The sequence below is a fragment of the Aulonocara sp. 'chitande type north' Nkhata Bay genome, linkage group LG19 (genome assembly GCF_057382095.1).
Source record: "Aulonocara sp. 'chitande type north' Nkhata Bay isolate Kocher_YH1m ecotype deep benthic linkage group LG19, A_spYH_male_GT1.1, whole genome shotgun sequence".
Lineage (NCBI taxonomy): Eukaryota > Metazoa > Chordata > Actinopteri > Cichliformes > Cichlidae > Aulonocara > Aulonocara sp. 'chitande type north' Nkhata Bay.
In genome coordinates this window covers 28,413,617-28,427,672 of record NC_141362.1, presented here as the reverse complement: position 1 = coordinate 28,427,672, position 14,056 = coordinate 28,413,617, and the positions used below count along the sequence as shown (strand labels likewise).

The following is a 14,056-nucleotide window of genomic DNA, read 5'->3' as shown; positions in this document are numbered from 1 at the left end:
CACTTTTCTCCCATCTTGTGAAGGATCAGAGACCCAAACTGAATTCTACTGATAATCATCTTAAAGGCATGACATCAGCATCATCATCGTGGTGATTATAACAAAGCAGCATCTGCTGCAGCCGATCTGCGCAGACTAACGCAGGGTCACGGGGGTGACTGTCAGAGTGATCCATTCACTTGAGTTTGTACATTTCCTGAATTGCTGAGTATTATATGTCATGTTACTGATCGCCGTGAGCCCACAGCTGATAGATAATATCAGAGACAGAAGGAAAGAAGACACCGTAAAGCTGAATAATGCTGACGATGCTCAACTCCACTCCACTAAAGTTTACATTTTAAAAAAAATTAAAAGAATTTAAAGGGTTTTTTAAGAGGAGAAAAAAAAAAAAAAAAAAAAAAACAGCGGACACATATCATTTCTGCTCAAACGGAGCACTCAAAGAATTTTTTTTAATACAACTTCACTCATTAACATTCATTCATACAAGCACTTTTTTCTATGCTTTTCCAATGCAAGTGCTTTCTATCCAACATTGATAACATTCATTCTCCAATGGATGCATCGGAAAGCAAATTGGGATCGCTATCTTGCACAAGGATATTTGGCATGCAGATCAACAACCTTCCAATTAGTAGGTGACCTGCTCTAAACTAAAACTTACTTCAAATCTGGTTTCAGACTGAAAAAAGTGACATTATATAAGGACAAAATAATTGTAACTGACAAAAGAACCTTTATATCTTGAGAAGAGAAACAAAACCCAAAACACAGTGAGGTAGAGAGAACACGAAGACCATGTGAGACAGCGGGGAGTGATAGACAACGCCAGCAAAAGTGGGTCCAGCTAACAGGGCTGTTTTATCGTAGCAGTTTCCACCTCTTTCTCCTCTGTCTGAAGAAGAAACACATTCCTGGATGATTGCATGCAGGAGTGACTGACAGACAAGACAGAGACCCAGCCCCATTGTTCCTGCCAGCTAACTATCTGCTGATGACAGCATGTCTGCTTTGCAAGATGCCGTCCCTCTTTCCTCAGAGGCCCCATCAGCAGACAACAAACACGTTAAATTTTAAAGAAAGGCAATCCGAGAAATCTTCACACACTTCTCTGAAGCTCACACACACACGCACATCTGCGCTCTGTCTGTGCGTCTTTATAAGTCGTCTTATAACCTTGCCTTACCCTTTAAGCTCCCCACCGCCTGCGACGGGGACCCAAGGAAGCGTCTGCTTCATATAGTGGAAACCAGGGAGTAAGAAAGCAGCAGCCTAGGATTTGCTGCATGTGTTGGTACAGTAGCTCCACGGAAAAAACAACTACAACTAAAAGAGTGAGTTAATAGGACAGAAAAAGCCTAAGTTTTGATGTGAAGATCATCTGACTGCACTCAACATCACATTGATATTTATTTCCCCACTGCGAGGTGGTCAGCCCACACAGCAAAAACTGGAACAGGATCTCTTAATGAGACAGATCTAACTTCATATCTGAAACAGCAGATGAGCTGTGTAAAAGATTTCACAGGCCAAACAGCAACTGACTCACCGCGGGTAGCAGGTCGACCACTAGCGCTACATAAGTGTCTTATGAACATCTATCATTAGGTGTACGAGCTTAACGCCCATCTATACACTGTGTGAGACTGCATCAAAAACTTTCCCTTTTTTTGAGTCACCTGGGGGGGGGAAAAAAAAAAAAAAAAAAAAAGTATACTTGGGCCCAAGAGAAACATAAATAAAACATTACATTTGTATGCAGTCTTCTCTGAAACATTACAAAAAAGGGACAAGTCAGGTTTTCTGCAGGTGTGCTGTTGAAGCAGCTGCACAGTGCAAAGTACTGACCAGCCTTCGGGCTGCTGTCTGCACTTCCATATGTTTCACAGTGTAAACACAGGAAGGGAAACTCGCTCTGTGTCGGTGAAGGAAGATCTGTGTCTCAGCTCAAAACTCAGAACACTGAAGTAGACCTACTATGCTTTTCCTTATCATAAGTCTCCCTTCACAGTGGTTATTATTATATTAAACAAACATTGAGGTCACAATAGCCACAAGTAATCCCCTTGGAGAGCTTTTTAAACTCTTGGCTCTGTATGATGTGAAGCAACATGTTTAATGTGGCTTAATATGATCATCTCATTTGTGACAAAGGTGCGACACTGAGCGCAGAAGCCCGTCTCTCTTCCTGTTCAAACCTTTTGTTTGCGAGGAACAGGAGCTAAGAAAAAAGGCTCAACCCAACAGTGGATGAATTTAGTTGCATCGAGGCTCAAAGTAAATATAAGGGCTACTTTGAAATGTATAATGAGTATAATATGTCCCCAAACATGCAGACATTAAAACCAAGAGGCATGTCTCTGAGGAAGCTGTGCTCAAGCCATGCAGTTTTCTTATGTCTCTGCTTCTGATTTTCCACCCGAGACAGATTTTATCTATAATCTCGAGCTGCAGATGAATTCCCTCTTTAAAAGAGCTCCTTTAAAGCCACTTTCAAGTGTTTCATTCACAACTTTTCTCTGTGCTGAGTGAGAAAAGTCAATATTTGGACAGAGGTGGGTTTCGTGGAGTGGACTGCTAACGGGCCATAGTTGCAGGCTTTCTGTTCCCTCGACTGCAGAGATGTGAGAAGTTAGTCTGCCCGAGGTCAGCATGGAAAACTCCACGCTGACATGAGCTCATTAACACAGAAATGCGTGCATTTTTGCATCTCTGGCGACAGAACTGATGAAGACTCCAGCACAAAGCTAAACAGTGACTACATTTATTATGAGTCAACATCTTTTTCCAGGGAGCCTAATAATTCCAGCTTGAACTCACTTGGGAAGTTTCGGTTTCGTTTCTGTTTAAGTTTTCTCCCCAACTGCAAGTTTCTGAAAACGTCTCATCCACCCACAAGTACTTTAGTACCGCGCACTCGCTGCTTTACAGCTCCTCGGTGAGCACTACAAAGACCGCTGCTGGACCACAGCCTTGACTACCAGCTGCCAGAAATCACACTGGGATGACAACATCAACTGCAGCGCTTTAAGTGGCAGAGAAAACAAACTTTCATGTTAAGTCCCGAGGCGTATTTCAGGGTGTTTTACATTTTACAAGGTGAGAGACCCCAATGCAAGTATGGTTTCCTTTTGGTTTCCCCAGACAGCTGCACTGCATCAAAGTGAAATGCATCTATAGCATCTGAGCAGCCCCAGCCCATCACTAACAGATTCAGGTCTGCATCACTGTATCCGCCACGCTCTGTGCATGACTTCAAATATAACATAAAAGATCTTAAAAATGAGGGTTAAATGAGCAGCAGGCTTAAGACCCCGATGGCGCCATGTATTTAAAACCTGCTAAAACGGTCTGCCTAACTTTGAGGGGGAGTATTTAATGAAGTTTATAAAAGTAGCAGGAGGCTGATAAAAGTTTGCAGGAGAGGGTGGGGGGGAAATAAGGACCAAATGTGCTGCACTTTGAGGAAGCAGTGGGGAAAAAACCCTCCTCTGACTTCACCTTAAAGTTTCTGTTTGGCTTCTTTTCACACGGAGGTTTGTGCCAGCTTCACGGTGTCAGAGACTCCTGTGCCAGAGACCAACAGTTACAACATGATGCCTGAGAGACAGAGGGGAAAATGACCTGTTTTCTCCTGGAAAACTCTGCTGTAAAAAACTACAGAGACCACGATTGTGTTTGTGTGCCGTTGTTGGCTTGAGAGCGCACTTCAGACGTAGAGACGAGGATGACCTGTATTTCACACAACCCTCTCTGAACTCCGCCGGGAACTCAGAACTTGAAAAGAGCTCCGATTGACATGAACTCACTCCGCTCTACGAAACTCAGACAATCTGAAAAGTGTCAGACTCGGGCAATCTCTGCAGATAAAACATGCTTCAAAAATTACAGGAAGTATCACTGTTTCCAGTGCTGTAGCAGACTCCCACAAATGAATTCTACAAATCTATTTTAGAGCATTTGCTTTGTGACTTATGCTGAACATTTAATTTATCACTGATATTATGAAAACTGCACACCAGGAGGACAGATGTTGGATGTTGCAGAGCAGTACTACAACTGAAGGGTGGTGGTGCAGGTTCGACTGGCGGTTTCACAACTTCCAGACTACCGATGTGTAATTCCAACACCGTACAACTGATCTTAGGCCCCAAGCGAGTCAGAAGCAATCGAACTAAGATTGCCTTGAGAGCCTCTGAGGAGGCAACGCTAGAACAAACAAAGGAGAGGTCTGGGTCAGATCTCTGAGTGAAAGTGACAACAGGACAGCACAACTGTGAGGATTCACCCCTCCCACGGCACCGTGGGCCTAAGCAACATGGAGTGGACGGGACTACAAATCAATAGCGGAGTTCATTAATGGAAGAGGTAGAGCCTGTGAGGGAACAAAAGCCATCAAAAGCAGCCGTCTCTGACAATCTGGGCCAGGACACTCTGATGGATGAGATGGGCTTTAATTTCCAGGCATCCCCAAGTGCCCCTGGTGTCTAACCCCCTAACCTCTGTTTAGGACAGAGAGAAGCCAGTTTGTCCTTTAACCTCAGTCCTTTTCACCATGCCGGACTCAGTTTCTGACTATTTTCACCCTGTCTCCTAATGAAACAGACTTATTAGGTCTAACAATGACTAACAGGCTGCAATAAAGGAAAATGAATTCGCTACCAAGTCCTGATGCGTTCACCCACAAGTCTAGACAGCACACAAAACTGAATAAAATCATATCACATCGTAACAGTCAAAGCCACGGAGGATAAAAGGCATCAATGCTTTGAAGTGACTGGGACAAGGCTGGGACGCTTGCCGCTAATAGATCTTAATGAGGTACATCATAGAGAGTCCTGGCCAGAGTCCATCTGAGGAGGATGATAACACAAACACTGCATTACCAGGCCCCAGACGCCGGACAGCCACCTCCCATTTGAAACCCTTGGGAATCATTGAGTTAGCAGTCCCACACAGATAATGAAAAGAGACTTTTACCACAGATATAGTCATAAAGTGAGAGTGTTTAATCACATGCAACATGTCTTTCCCCAGATATCAACTTTAAGTATTCCATCACCAGTACCTCAAGCAAGATTACTATAGAAAATAAACTAAAAGCTAAAAATTCAAGAGCTCATCCCAAGATTTGGCTTTGCTTCAACATACTTGGCCTATTCTGGTGCCTTAACTACAGTTAAGGCAAAGTCGAGGGACAACGGATAAAGAGTTAGAATGAAGGGAGGAGACAAGACTGCTGTGATCGTGCCAGAAATCCCATTTCAATTACTGAGAGCATCATTAAGCTTCTTTGGTGGGATACAGAAGACTGGCCAAGGTGGCTGGGGGTTTGGGTTGCTCACTTGGACCAGACGGCGCATTTAGGCCGTATGTGTAAGAGCTTATAGATCCAACTGTGTGGCTCTAAAGCTATTAGATGTGGATTGTCCCTGCACTGATAATCCTTGTCTGAAGGCTGTTAAAACTTTCCTCCAGGCCACCTGTTCCAATGGGGGTGCAGCTGCTGTCCCTGACCAGGTCACAGCCGTTAACACCAACCACGCCTGGGATGGGGCAGCAATCAGGACAGGAGAAGGCCACGCTCTCTTTAGGCCCGGGAGCTGCTGGAAAATCAACACAAGCCAGCAGAATGACATGTGTAAAATGAGTTAGGAGACCACATTTGTCTTTAGATGTTGACACATCCACCACAAATTGTTGCACTTTAGGTAAAACATGTCAACGCAAATAGTAGGAGAAGAATAAATGTTTTGTCCTGCTCCAACCGGTTATGCAGAACAGACTAGAAATTAAGAGATATCACCATGTGCTAACAGAGGATAGCGTCAAGTTAGAGCATGTACCCATAACAACTGGTGGCTTCAGATTAGGCTTAGAGGTGCTATAAAGAGATGAGAGGCTAAAGACTCAGGGCAGGCAGTAATCAGCTGCTGTTTTTTTTAAACACACTGTTTTTTTTTTCATAAGCCACATCCCCATGTTGCACACCAGCATTAGAAAAGTTAGTAACAGTCTGTGAGAACCAGACTGCAGACTGGTATGGGCTGCAGAGCCAGCACCCGTGCATGCTGTGAATGCCATTTCCATTCCCAGAGATACTCACAAAATAATCTCACTACAAAATCAAGTGCAAATAATCCAGCAGGCTTTACAATGCATAGCTGGCATGCCAGAGTCATGGACCTCTGTTGGGTGAATTAATAGCCAGATGGATGAATAATGATGCTAGCCTTCAAGACCGAGTTACCCCCAACTGCCCTTAACGCCAGGAACAATCCATGAAAAGCTGACTTGGCTATAAATAACCGTTATTCATCTGCAAAAAATGAATAAACTTAACAATGAGATAGAGGTTGGAAGGAGAGGCCCACTGAGTGGGTGTATTAGAGGGCATAAGCCATGCAGTATTCTGCATCAGTCATTTACTATTGCCATTACATCAAGAAACTGATTTTTTTTAGCATTTCAATGAACTTGAAGTCACTTAAAGCTTCAGATTGGACCTCTAGTTGCTCCTTGTCATGGTTCATTAAGTTTTCTGGCTCAGTAACCTGAGCCGTTTTCACAAAAGCACTGCAGCCCCGAGGCTCTTGAACAAATGGAAGTGCATGTAAAAATGCAAATTTTAAACCGCCTGATCGGACATCAGCAGATCTTTAACCTGTTGTTTAACCTGCCTTGTATAAAATCTGTATGCACGCATGGGCAAATAGATGTCTTTGGTGCTGCATCCTGCACGCGGTATCCTGACACGTCACTTACAATCGCATCGAGCCCAGTTGACAATGCCCTTGAAACTGCTGGTGCTACAGAAAAACATGTATTCCTCAACCAGATGGCAAGTGGTTTCTAGACATTGCCGGCTGTCACCAGGTGAAACTGGCTGCTGTAGCAAGTCAATTTAACTTTAATTACACAGCACCAAATCACAACAACAGCTTCACATTGTAAGCTAAAGACCTACAACAACCTCCTTGCAACTGGTCTCTAGTTCATCACCATGGTTGCCTGTAGACTGCATGAAAGATGGTGACTTGAAACAAACGCTTGTGATGCAAACCAAAATTAGAAATGTTGACTTTCAAAGTAAAAGTTGCACCTTTTGGAAAGTGCTGGTTGAAGCAGTAAGCAACTGTTACTTTGAAAGTGAACGGTCTCCACTTCTGGCTTGCATCGCAGTTTCACTGTAAACCAAAGTAAACACAATGTACAGTAAACAGCGAGTGTTTGCAGACAAGTTGGCACCTTCCATGAAAACTATTGTCAACCACCGCACCCAACTTACAACTAAAGCAATCACGGGAAGGTTTTTGGTGCAGTACCATCTACTGAACTTTGCAGCCAATTTCACTCCAGCGACTGCCAGAAACCTCAACAGGTTAAAGAATATAAAGTTCTCCCAAGCACTCTGTGGTCAACAGTGAGATCACTTAACACTCTCTTGGTCTGTGTGAGCAGGGCTTTAGCAGTCAATTTCACAGTGAGTGCCAGCTACCAGTCACAAACAAACATTTTTCCCTGGAAATACACATTTTCCCTAGCAGCTAGAGGTTGCTGACTCATCTCTAGTCTTGTTTAACTGAGGCCTTACCTAAACCATGCACTTAGAGCAAGCTGTAAGGTGTCTTTTTGTCAAATGTTGAAACACTTGCATGATAAGTGGCCTTTCATAAATACTTTATGCTACTTTACATGAAGTAATTGTCTTCCTTTGTTGTGTGTGTATTGTGGTGGACAATGGTTTACATGATCCTTAAAAGAAAAAAGAAAAGAAAACACACACACAAAAGCAACACACATATCATATAACTATACAACAACAGAAAGACAAATATACTAAGGTCGAGGAACAAGTTAGGGATACTTTTACATACGAAGCTACACCGGGGAGGCAAGCACTCTACCTGTCAAACAACTTTAAATGAGAAAGCAGCTGTAATGTCATAACGGATATTGTGTGTCTGCCTGCAAAGGGTTGATCAAAGGGCTGAGAACACAAAAGCTTGTCTTGAATATCAAGTAGTGACGGCTGTTTTACAGCCCCAGACGCTGCTGCTCAGCAGTCTAAAGTATGACTAACATCTCTTTCATACCGTTAGCAAACGGTTTGAGAGGACTGTTGATGTTACACATCGCGAACCCAGTAAGTGACCCACTTTACCACAGAATGAATGTACTAGTAATTCTTTAACCTCCTCTGTGAGTTTCAAGCGCAACATAGTGACAGTACACGAAACTACCAGGTACTGCTGCCAAAGATAGAAGTGAAAGCACGTGAGATTCGTTCCTGGAGGCAACTCTATTGATTGCAGCTGTTTTAGGTGTCTGTCTGCCAGGCAGCCTTTAGTAACTGAAAGAGGGGGGGAAAAAAGGTGCAAAAACAGACCTGAGACGACTACAATGTGTGCCAATTTCTGACTTCAGCGAAACATACTCATGAGTTTCTCCTCGAGTGAGCCTTGAGTGCATGACTCTTCAGCGTGATCAATAGACAGGGATCAGATCATCCCTCAGGGCAAGTCCTGCTTTCCACTTGAGCTCATGGTTTTTCCTGATATGCACAGTCTGTGTTATACAAAAAACAAAAACAAAAAAAACCTGACAGCTGACATAATAACGATTGCCTCAGTGTCATATTTTTAAATAAGGAATGAGAAAAAACGATTACAGACTATTACGAATAAAGAAAAACAGATCCTACATCTCGACTGCTGAAAAGTGTGCCCAGAGCAAAGTCAGCACAAGTGTTTTACATGAGCACAGAGGGGGGCCATGACACAAAGCCCAATATCCTCTTACTGGATAAACAGCTTTTTATTGTTGTGGTTTTTACAAACGAGCACCCACATGCGCACAAGCTCTCTGAATGGCCTCCTAATAGCCAGCACTTTAAAGCTACTAGCCTAATTAAGATTCTGTCAGATGCAATTAAGTTTGGAAAGAAATAATTACACAACAATGTGCACCCGTTGACATAAACTCTCAGAGCGGTGCAGTCTCCGCTTTGGTTAACATGTTTAAAGCTTTTCTATAAACAGCCAGAAACAAAGATCAGAGTCTTTAAAGAAGTTGAGACTGTAAGCCCATCAGGTACTTTACAACACGCTTCATTAGGAAAACGGATTATTGGATGCAACCTTCCAAAGAGGTGAGGCGTCCAGGTTTATAAGCAGTTTGCATCTCCAAAACAGTACAGGATAAAGCAGATAAACCTCCTGTATTTTCCCAAACAGCAAACAGGACTGTTTTAAGACTAGTAATCATTCCTTTCTACTAATAAATAACCCATTGCTAAGTTATAATGGGGGGCAAGCTCCTAAAGCAGTGGAACAGGAGATACCACGATACACTACTGCACCATAAAATGCATTTTTTGTGCAAATGATAGCAGTGTGGTCATTTTATAAAAACACATTTTTAGTGGAGAAGCTCTACTTGTCGAGTGGAGCTTGTACAGGGAAACAAAGCTCACAAGTGTCACCTGAAATCATATACCAACACACTGTAGCATCACAGAGTACACTGCTGCTCTGTCCTCGACTGTCAGCTGAAGGGTAAAAGCAAAGAAATGAGCACTTGTACAGCAAACAGAAAGGCCAGAATCAGCACAAGGTTCGACGATCGGTATAATGCTGAAAACAGCAGTATAAAATCTTCATCCGGCATTCATGACTAGACAGTATGCAGGTGTATTATTATACTCGAGGTTAAATGCGTGAAGTACGCTGTCCATTTGACTGCTAGTCAGTTTTTTCCAAGATGAGCCACCAGGAAGATGAGCACCACTAACAGGTGCTCGTGCACGCATGTGTATGTAAATGTGTTTATGTTTGCGTACATGCGCTTGAAATTCCAGGCAGGCCTGCAGACAATGAGAGGAAGTGTTCCCCTTCCACTGCAGCGTTTAATTGGTCAAACAGACCAAAGTGAGCGAGCTCCGCTAGGCCCAACAATAAGGCCCTGTGTTCCCTGAGCCTCAGCTTTGGGCAGGTCAATGTGAAACAACAACACGCCACTCTGTGCGCCTCTCCAGCGGCAGCAGCACTCTAAAACAAAGCTGCTGAATTAGTCTCTCAACCCAACAATTCAAGCTCACAAAGCCACCAATTACAGCTGACCTGCTATTTAAGAAGAGAAAAAAAAAACACTTTTATGTTTACTTCTACGGGAAAAGACATTCGAGCAGTGCTGAAAATCCTTCCCAACTGGAGATTAGTGGCTATTTTTAAAAAAATGAGCAGCAGCAAAATAAATAAATAATAAATAAATGAAAAGGTTGAGGCAAAGTATGTGCAGAATGGTGACTGATGCCAAGGAGAAGCACCTGTCAGCTAGAGCAGGTGTGTGACCGTCTGCCTGGCTCAGTCCTCCATGCACGCACACACACATATATACACAGGTTAAAAATGAAGCCACAACCCTCACCAAGGTGTGGAGGATCAGGAAGCTTAAGCTGACACTGAGCCCATATGTGGATTATCTAAGCCACCAGATTCCCTCATCTTGTCATTTTTATTTATTTATTTTTTTTAAATAAAAAGGTGTTGGATGGAAAAATGACTGCACCAGTTCCAAAACTTTTTACCTTAATGACACCAGAATTAAACCCCCCATTCCCTCCACATGCCACCCAACGGCAAACAAAGCAGCGACACACTAACACACATAACAAACGGAGCTACTCATGTGGGAAATGCTATTTTTACCAGGAGGCAGGGCGAGGCTCTGCCATTACAGTACACAAAGTAGGGAAACTACAACAAGAGAGGGAGGGAGGCAGCAGAGGGCTGTCAGGAAACAAAGCGGAAGTGTCCTTCCTCCTGATGACCTGCAAGTTAAAGGAGAACACAAAGTGCTCTCTGTGCAGGAACAGTGAAAAGTCGTGTATATTTGACTGATTTCTTTCTCTTTTTTTAATCCTCTCACAGCCCCTAATTTAACTCATTCATTTACTCTGTACATGAGACATCTATTGCATGTCTAGTCCTCTTAGAAAGGAGAACCCCTCCTCTGTTATACATTTTTAGATTCCTTCCATTTTGGGGAATCGGGGGTTTACGGATAGTTGGAAATGCTGTGCAAACCTGTGAGGACTGATCTCTAATTGGACATTAAAATTAAACTGAATTACAACCAGAGCACATTGTAGACGCAAAACAGTAAAAAAAACCTCTAATTAATGATGTCTGAGTTTGCCAAAGCGTGAATATAAAGGTTAAGGGATGTGTAAGTGAGTGGTAACCGTTTACGTCACTACCTGCCAATACTGGAAAATCTGAATAGAACTCATTTATGTTTGCAAAACAAGGGGCTACCATCACTCACCTCCTCCAGGGAAGCCACTGTATTCCTACACTGGGACATCCTGGTGGTGAAGTTAGAGGCGGTCGGCGATTTGTAATCTTCATTGGTCTCTGCCACAAACTCTGCAACTGTGATTTGGTCCGGCATCATTAATCCCTTCTTGCTGATAAGAACGAGCCCCTTTTTCTTAACCCCCTTCTCGTCTGCGCACTTCTAGGACTGAAAAGTTCAGAGGAGCAGTAGCAGCAGTGGTGTGTGTGAAGGTCCCTGCGGGTAGTAAACCATCTCTGTTTGTGTTATTCCCTTGTTTGCTCCCTACACAATCCAGCGCAGCAGTGCTGCACGTTGCCGCTCTCACCGCGCCGTGCTTTACAAGGTGATGGATAAGGTTAAATCCCTCCTGCCTTTTTATCCCGCTACTCCATTCAGTTTAACGGCCAGCCGGGTGGTCATAGGGGAAAGAAAAGCTTCCTCGGCAGATCCCGCTGTCCTCTCTCGGTGTCCCGAAAACCTGCAGCAGAGCAGAGGTAACTTCTCCTTCCTCCAAGCCCCGGGAAACAACAACCAGGCGTTTCAACGGGAGCGCAAGGAACTGACAAAGGTAGAGGAGGGGATTCAATGAACCCGCACCAGCCAATGGGGACACGCCGCGTTCAGTGCTGCTTGTAAATTATAGCACCGCAGTAGGAAGGTGATTTCTGTGATATATAAATTCAAATTCAAATTCAAATTTTATTTGTCACGTACACAGTCATACACAGTACGATATGTAGTGAAATGCTTGGACAACTGCTCGTGACCTAAAGAAAACAAAAAAGGAAAAGGCTATGAATAAGATAGGAAATAAATATGAAAAATTAAAAAGGGTAAATTTAACTAGGAAGGAATAAAATATAAATTAAGGTTAAAAATGAAATAACTGTACAACACAAATTAGAATGAAGGGTAAATTTAACTGGGAGAATAAGATAAAATATATAAATTAAAGTTGAAAATAAAATAACTGTACAACAAAATACACAATATAGAACTATATAAGAATGTATGAAGAAATATAAATAAATATATACACAATAACAGCAGCATATACACAATAACAGCAGCGTGATTTAAGTAATGAAGTGAAAACAAAGTCCAGAAAGTCCAGTGTGTGTGTAAGAACCATATGTGTGGGTCAGTACTGTGTGGTGGTGTGATTGAGAGACCGTATCGCCTGCGGGAAGAAGCTCCTCCTCAGTCTCTCTGTGTTGGTCTTCAGGGAGCGGAATCGCTTTCCTGACCTCAACAGAGAGAACAGTCTGTTGTTGGGATGGCTGAGGTCCTTCACGATCTTCCTGGCCTTGGTCCAGCACCGCCTGCTGTAGATTGAGTGCAGGTCAGGGAGCTCGGAGCGGATGGTGCGCTCAGCTGACCGCACAACCCTCTGTAGAGCTCGTCTGTCCTGCATGGTGCTGTTCCCGAACCAGGTTAAGATGTTTCCTGTCAGGATGCTCTCTATGGTGCAGGAGTAAAAGTTCCTGAGCACCTTGGAGGGCAGTTGGAAGTCTCTCAAGCGTCTGAGGTGGTAGAGACGCTGTCGGGCCTTTTTCACCACGGTGTTGATGTGACAGGACCATGACAGGTCCTGCGTGATGTGAACTCCGAGGTATTTGAAGCTGTCCACTCTCTCCACTGGGCACTCGTTGATGACAGGGGTCTGGTAGTTCCTCTCCTGCTTAGTGCTGAAGTCCACTATCAGCTCCTTTGTCTTACTGACGTTTAGAAGGAGGTTGGACACTGTAGTGAGTGTGGGGGGCTTCAGTTTTCACGTTGATATGAACCTTTACATTTGATAAAAGTAATACAAACTGTGATTTCAATCAAAAAATACTGTAGGTCTTTTGTAAAAATGGATGCAGAAACTTTAATAAAAATATCTGAGGAAAAAAAAATACTGTAGGGCACACCAACAGTATTGTGTATCTGTTAGGCTAGCTGTACTCAGTCCACATATGACTCTGATGCCTTTATGGTAATTTTATACATGCCACTTTTAAATCTTGCAGGAAAACATAACATAACATATAAGTTAATGTAGAACATCACTGATATTGCACAAATTAGTGCCTGAGGACATCACCAAAGGGCTGCAAAGTGGCAAAACACCCTACCAATAATACTACATGCGGGGTTTTTAGCCTATAATCAAAAGTGGCATAAAGGGTTAAGTAAGAATATGTGTATTAAATGCACAATAGAATATAACATACATGTCATGTGTTAAATTAGCTAAACTCAGTGCACTGTCCGCGTTCCACGAGTCAGCTTTTTCGCCTACCGAAATATTTCCTACAGACCTTTAAAGCATCACTTTGAGTGTACAGTCGCTTGCTGGTTCTTTTTTTAAGGTGGAGAGAGGAGAAGCAGCCGGGTGTAACAAATTGGCGGCACTATCATAATCAAAGTGCGGTTTAGAGTGTCATTTTTGCAGGTCTGTATTTCTGTAATGCTCATAAAGCAAGCAGTTCTTATTCTGTACAAACACAGTTACTTTTAAAGGAATGATCATCACTAAAGATAATCTCTGAATCCAATTATATGCGGCTAAACACCTAAACAGCAGGAGCACATTAACATTTTATTTTGTGTAACAGTGGGTTGCTGTTCAGATGTTGCCTGTGATTTCAAACAGAGCCTAAAATACTCCAGCAGTAGCTAAAGCATGTACAGTATTCATTCAAGGAGCCCGCTCATCATGGCTCAGTGA

The 14,056-nt window shown here is 43.1% G+C and overlaps 1 protein-coding gene across 2 annotated transcripts in view; it reads right to left on the bottom strand.

The window, feature by feature from the left end:
• The window catches only part of asap2a (ArfGAP with SH3 domain, ankyrin repeat and PH domain 2a), a 58,590-nt gene extending 46,681 nt beyond the window's left edge, over positions 1-11,909 (bottom strand). The window contains exon 1 of one of the 2 annotated variants that reach the window (XM_086274899.1): positions 11,332-11,909. In XM_086274899.1, the coding sequence (XP_086131025.1) occupies positions 11,332-11,460 (129 nt within the window). In that variant the 5' untranslated portion in view covers positions 11,461-11,909. The remainder of the gene's footprint in view (positions 1-11,331) is intronic. The other variant, XM_086274898.1, reaches the window with a different exon arrangement.
• Between the last annotated feature and the right edge of the window lie 2,147 nt (positions 11,910-14,056).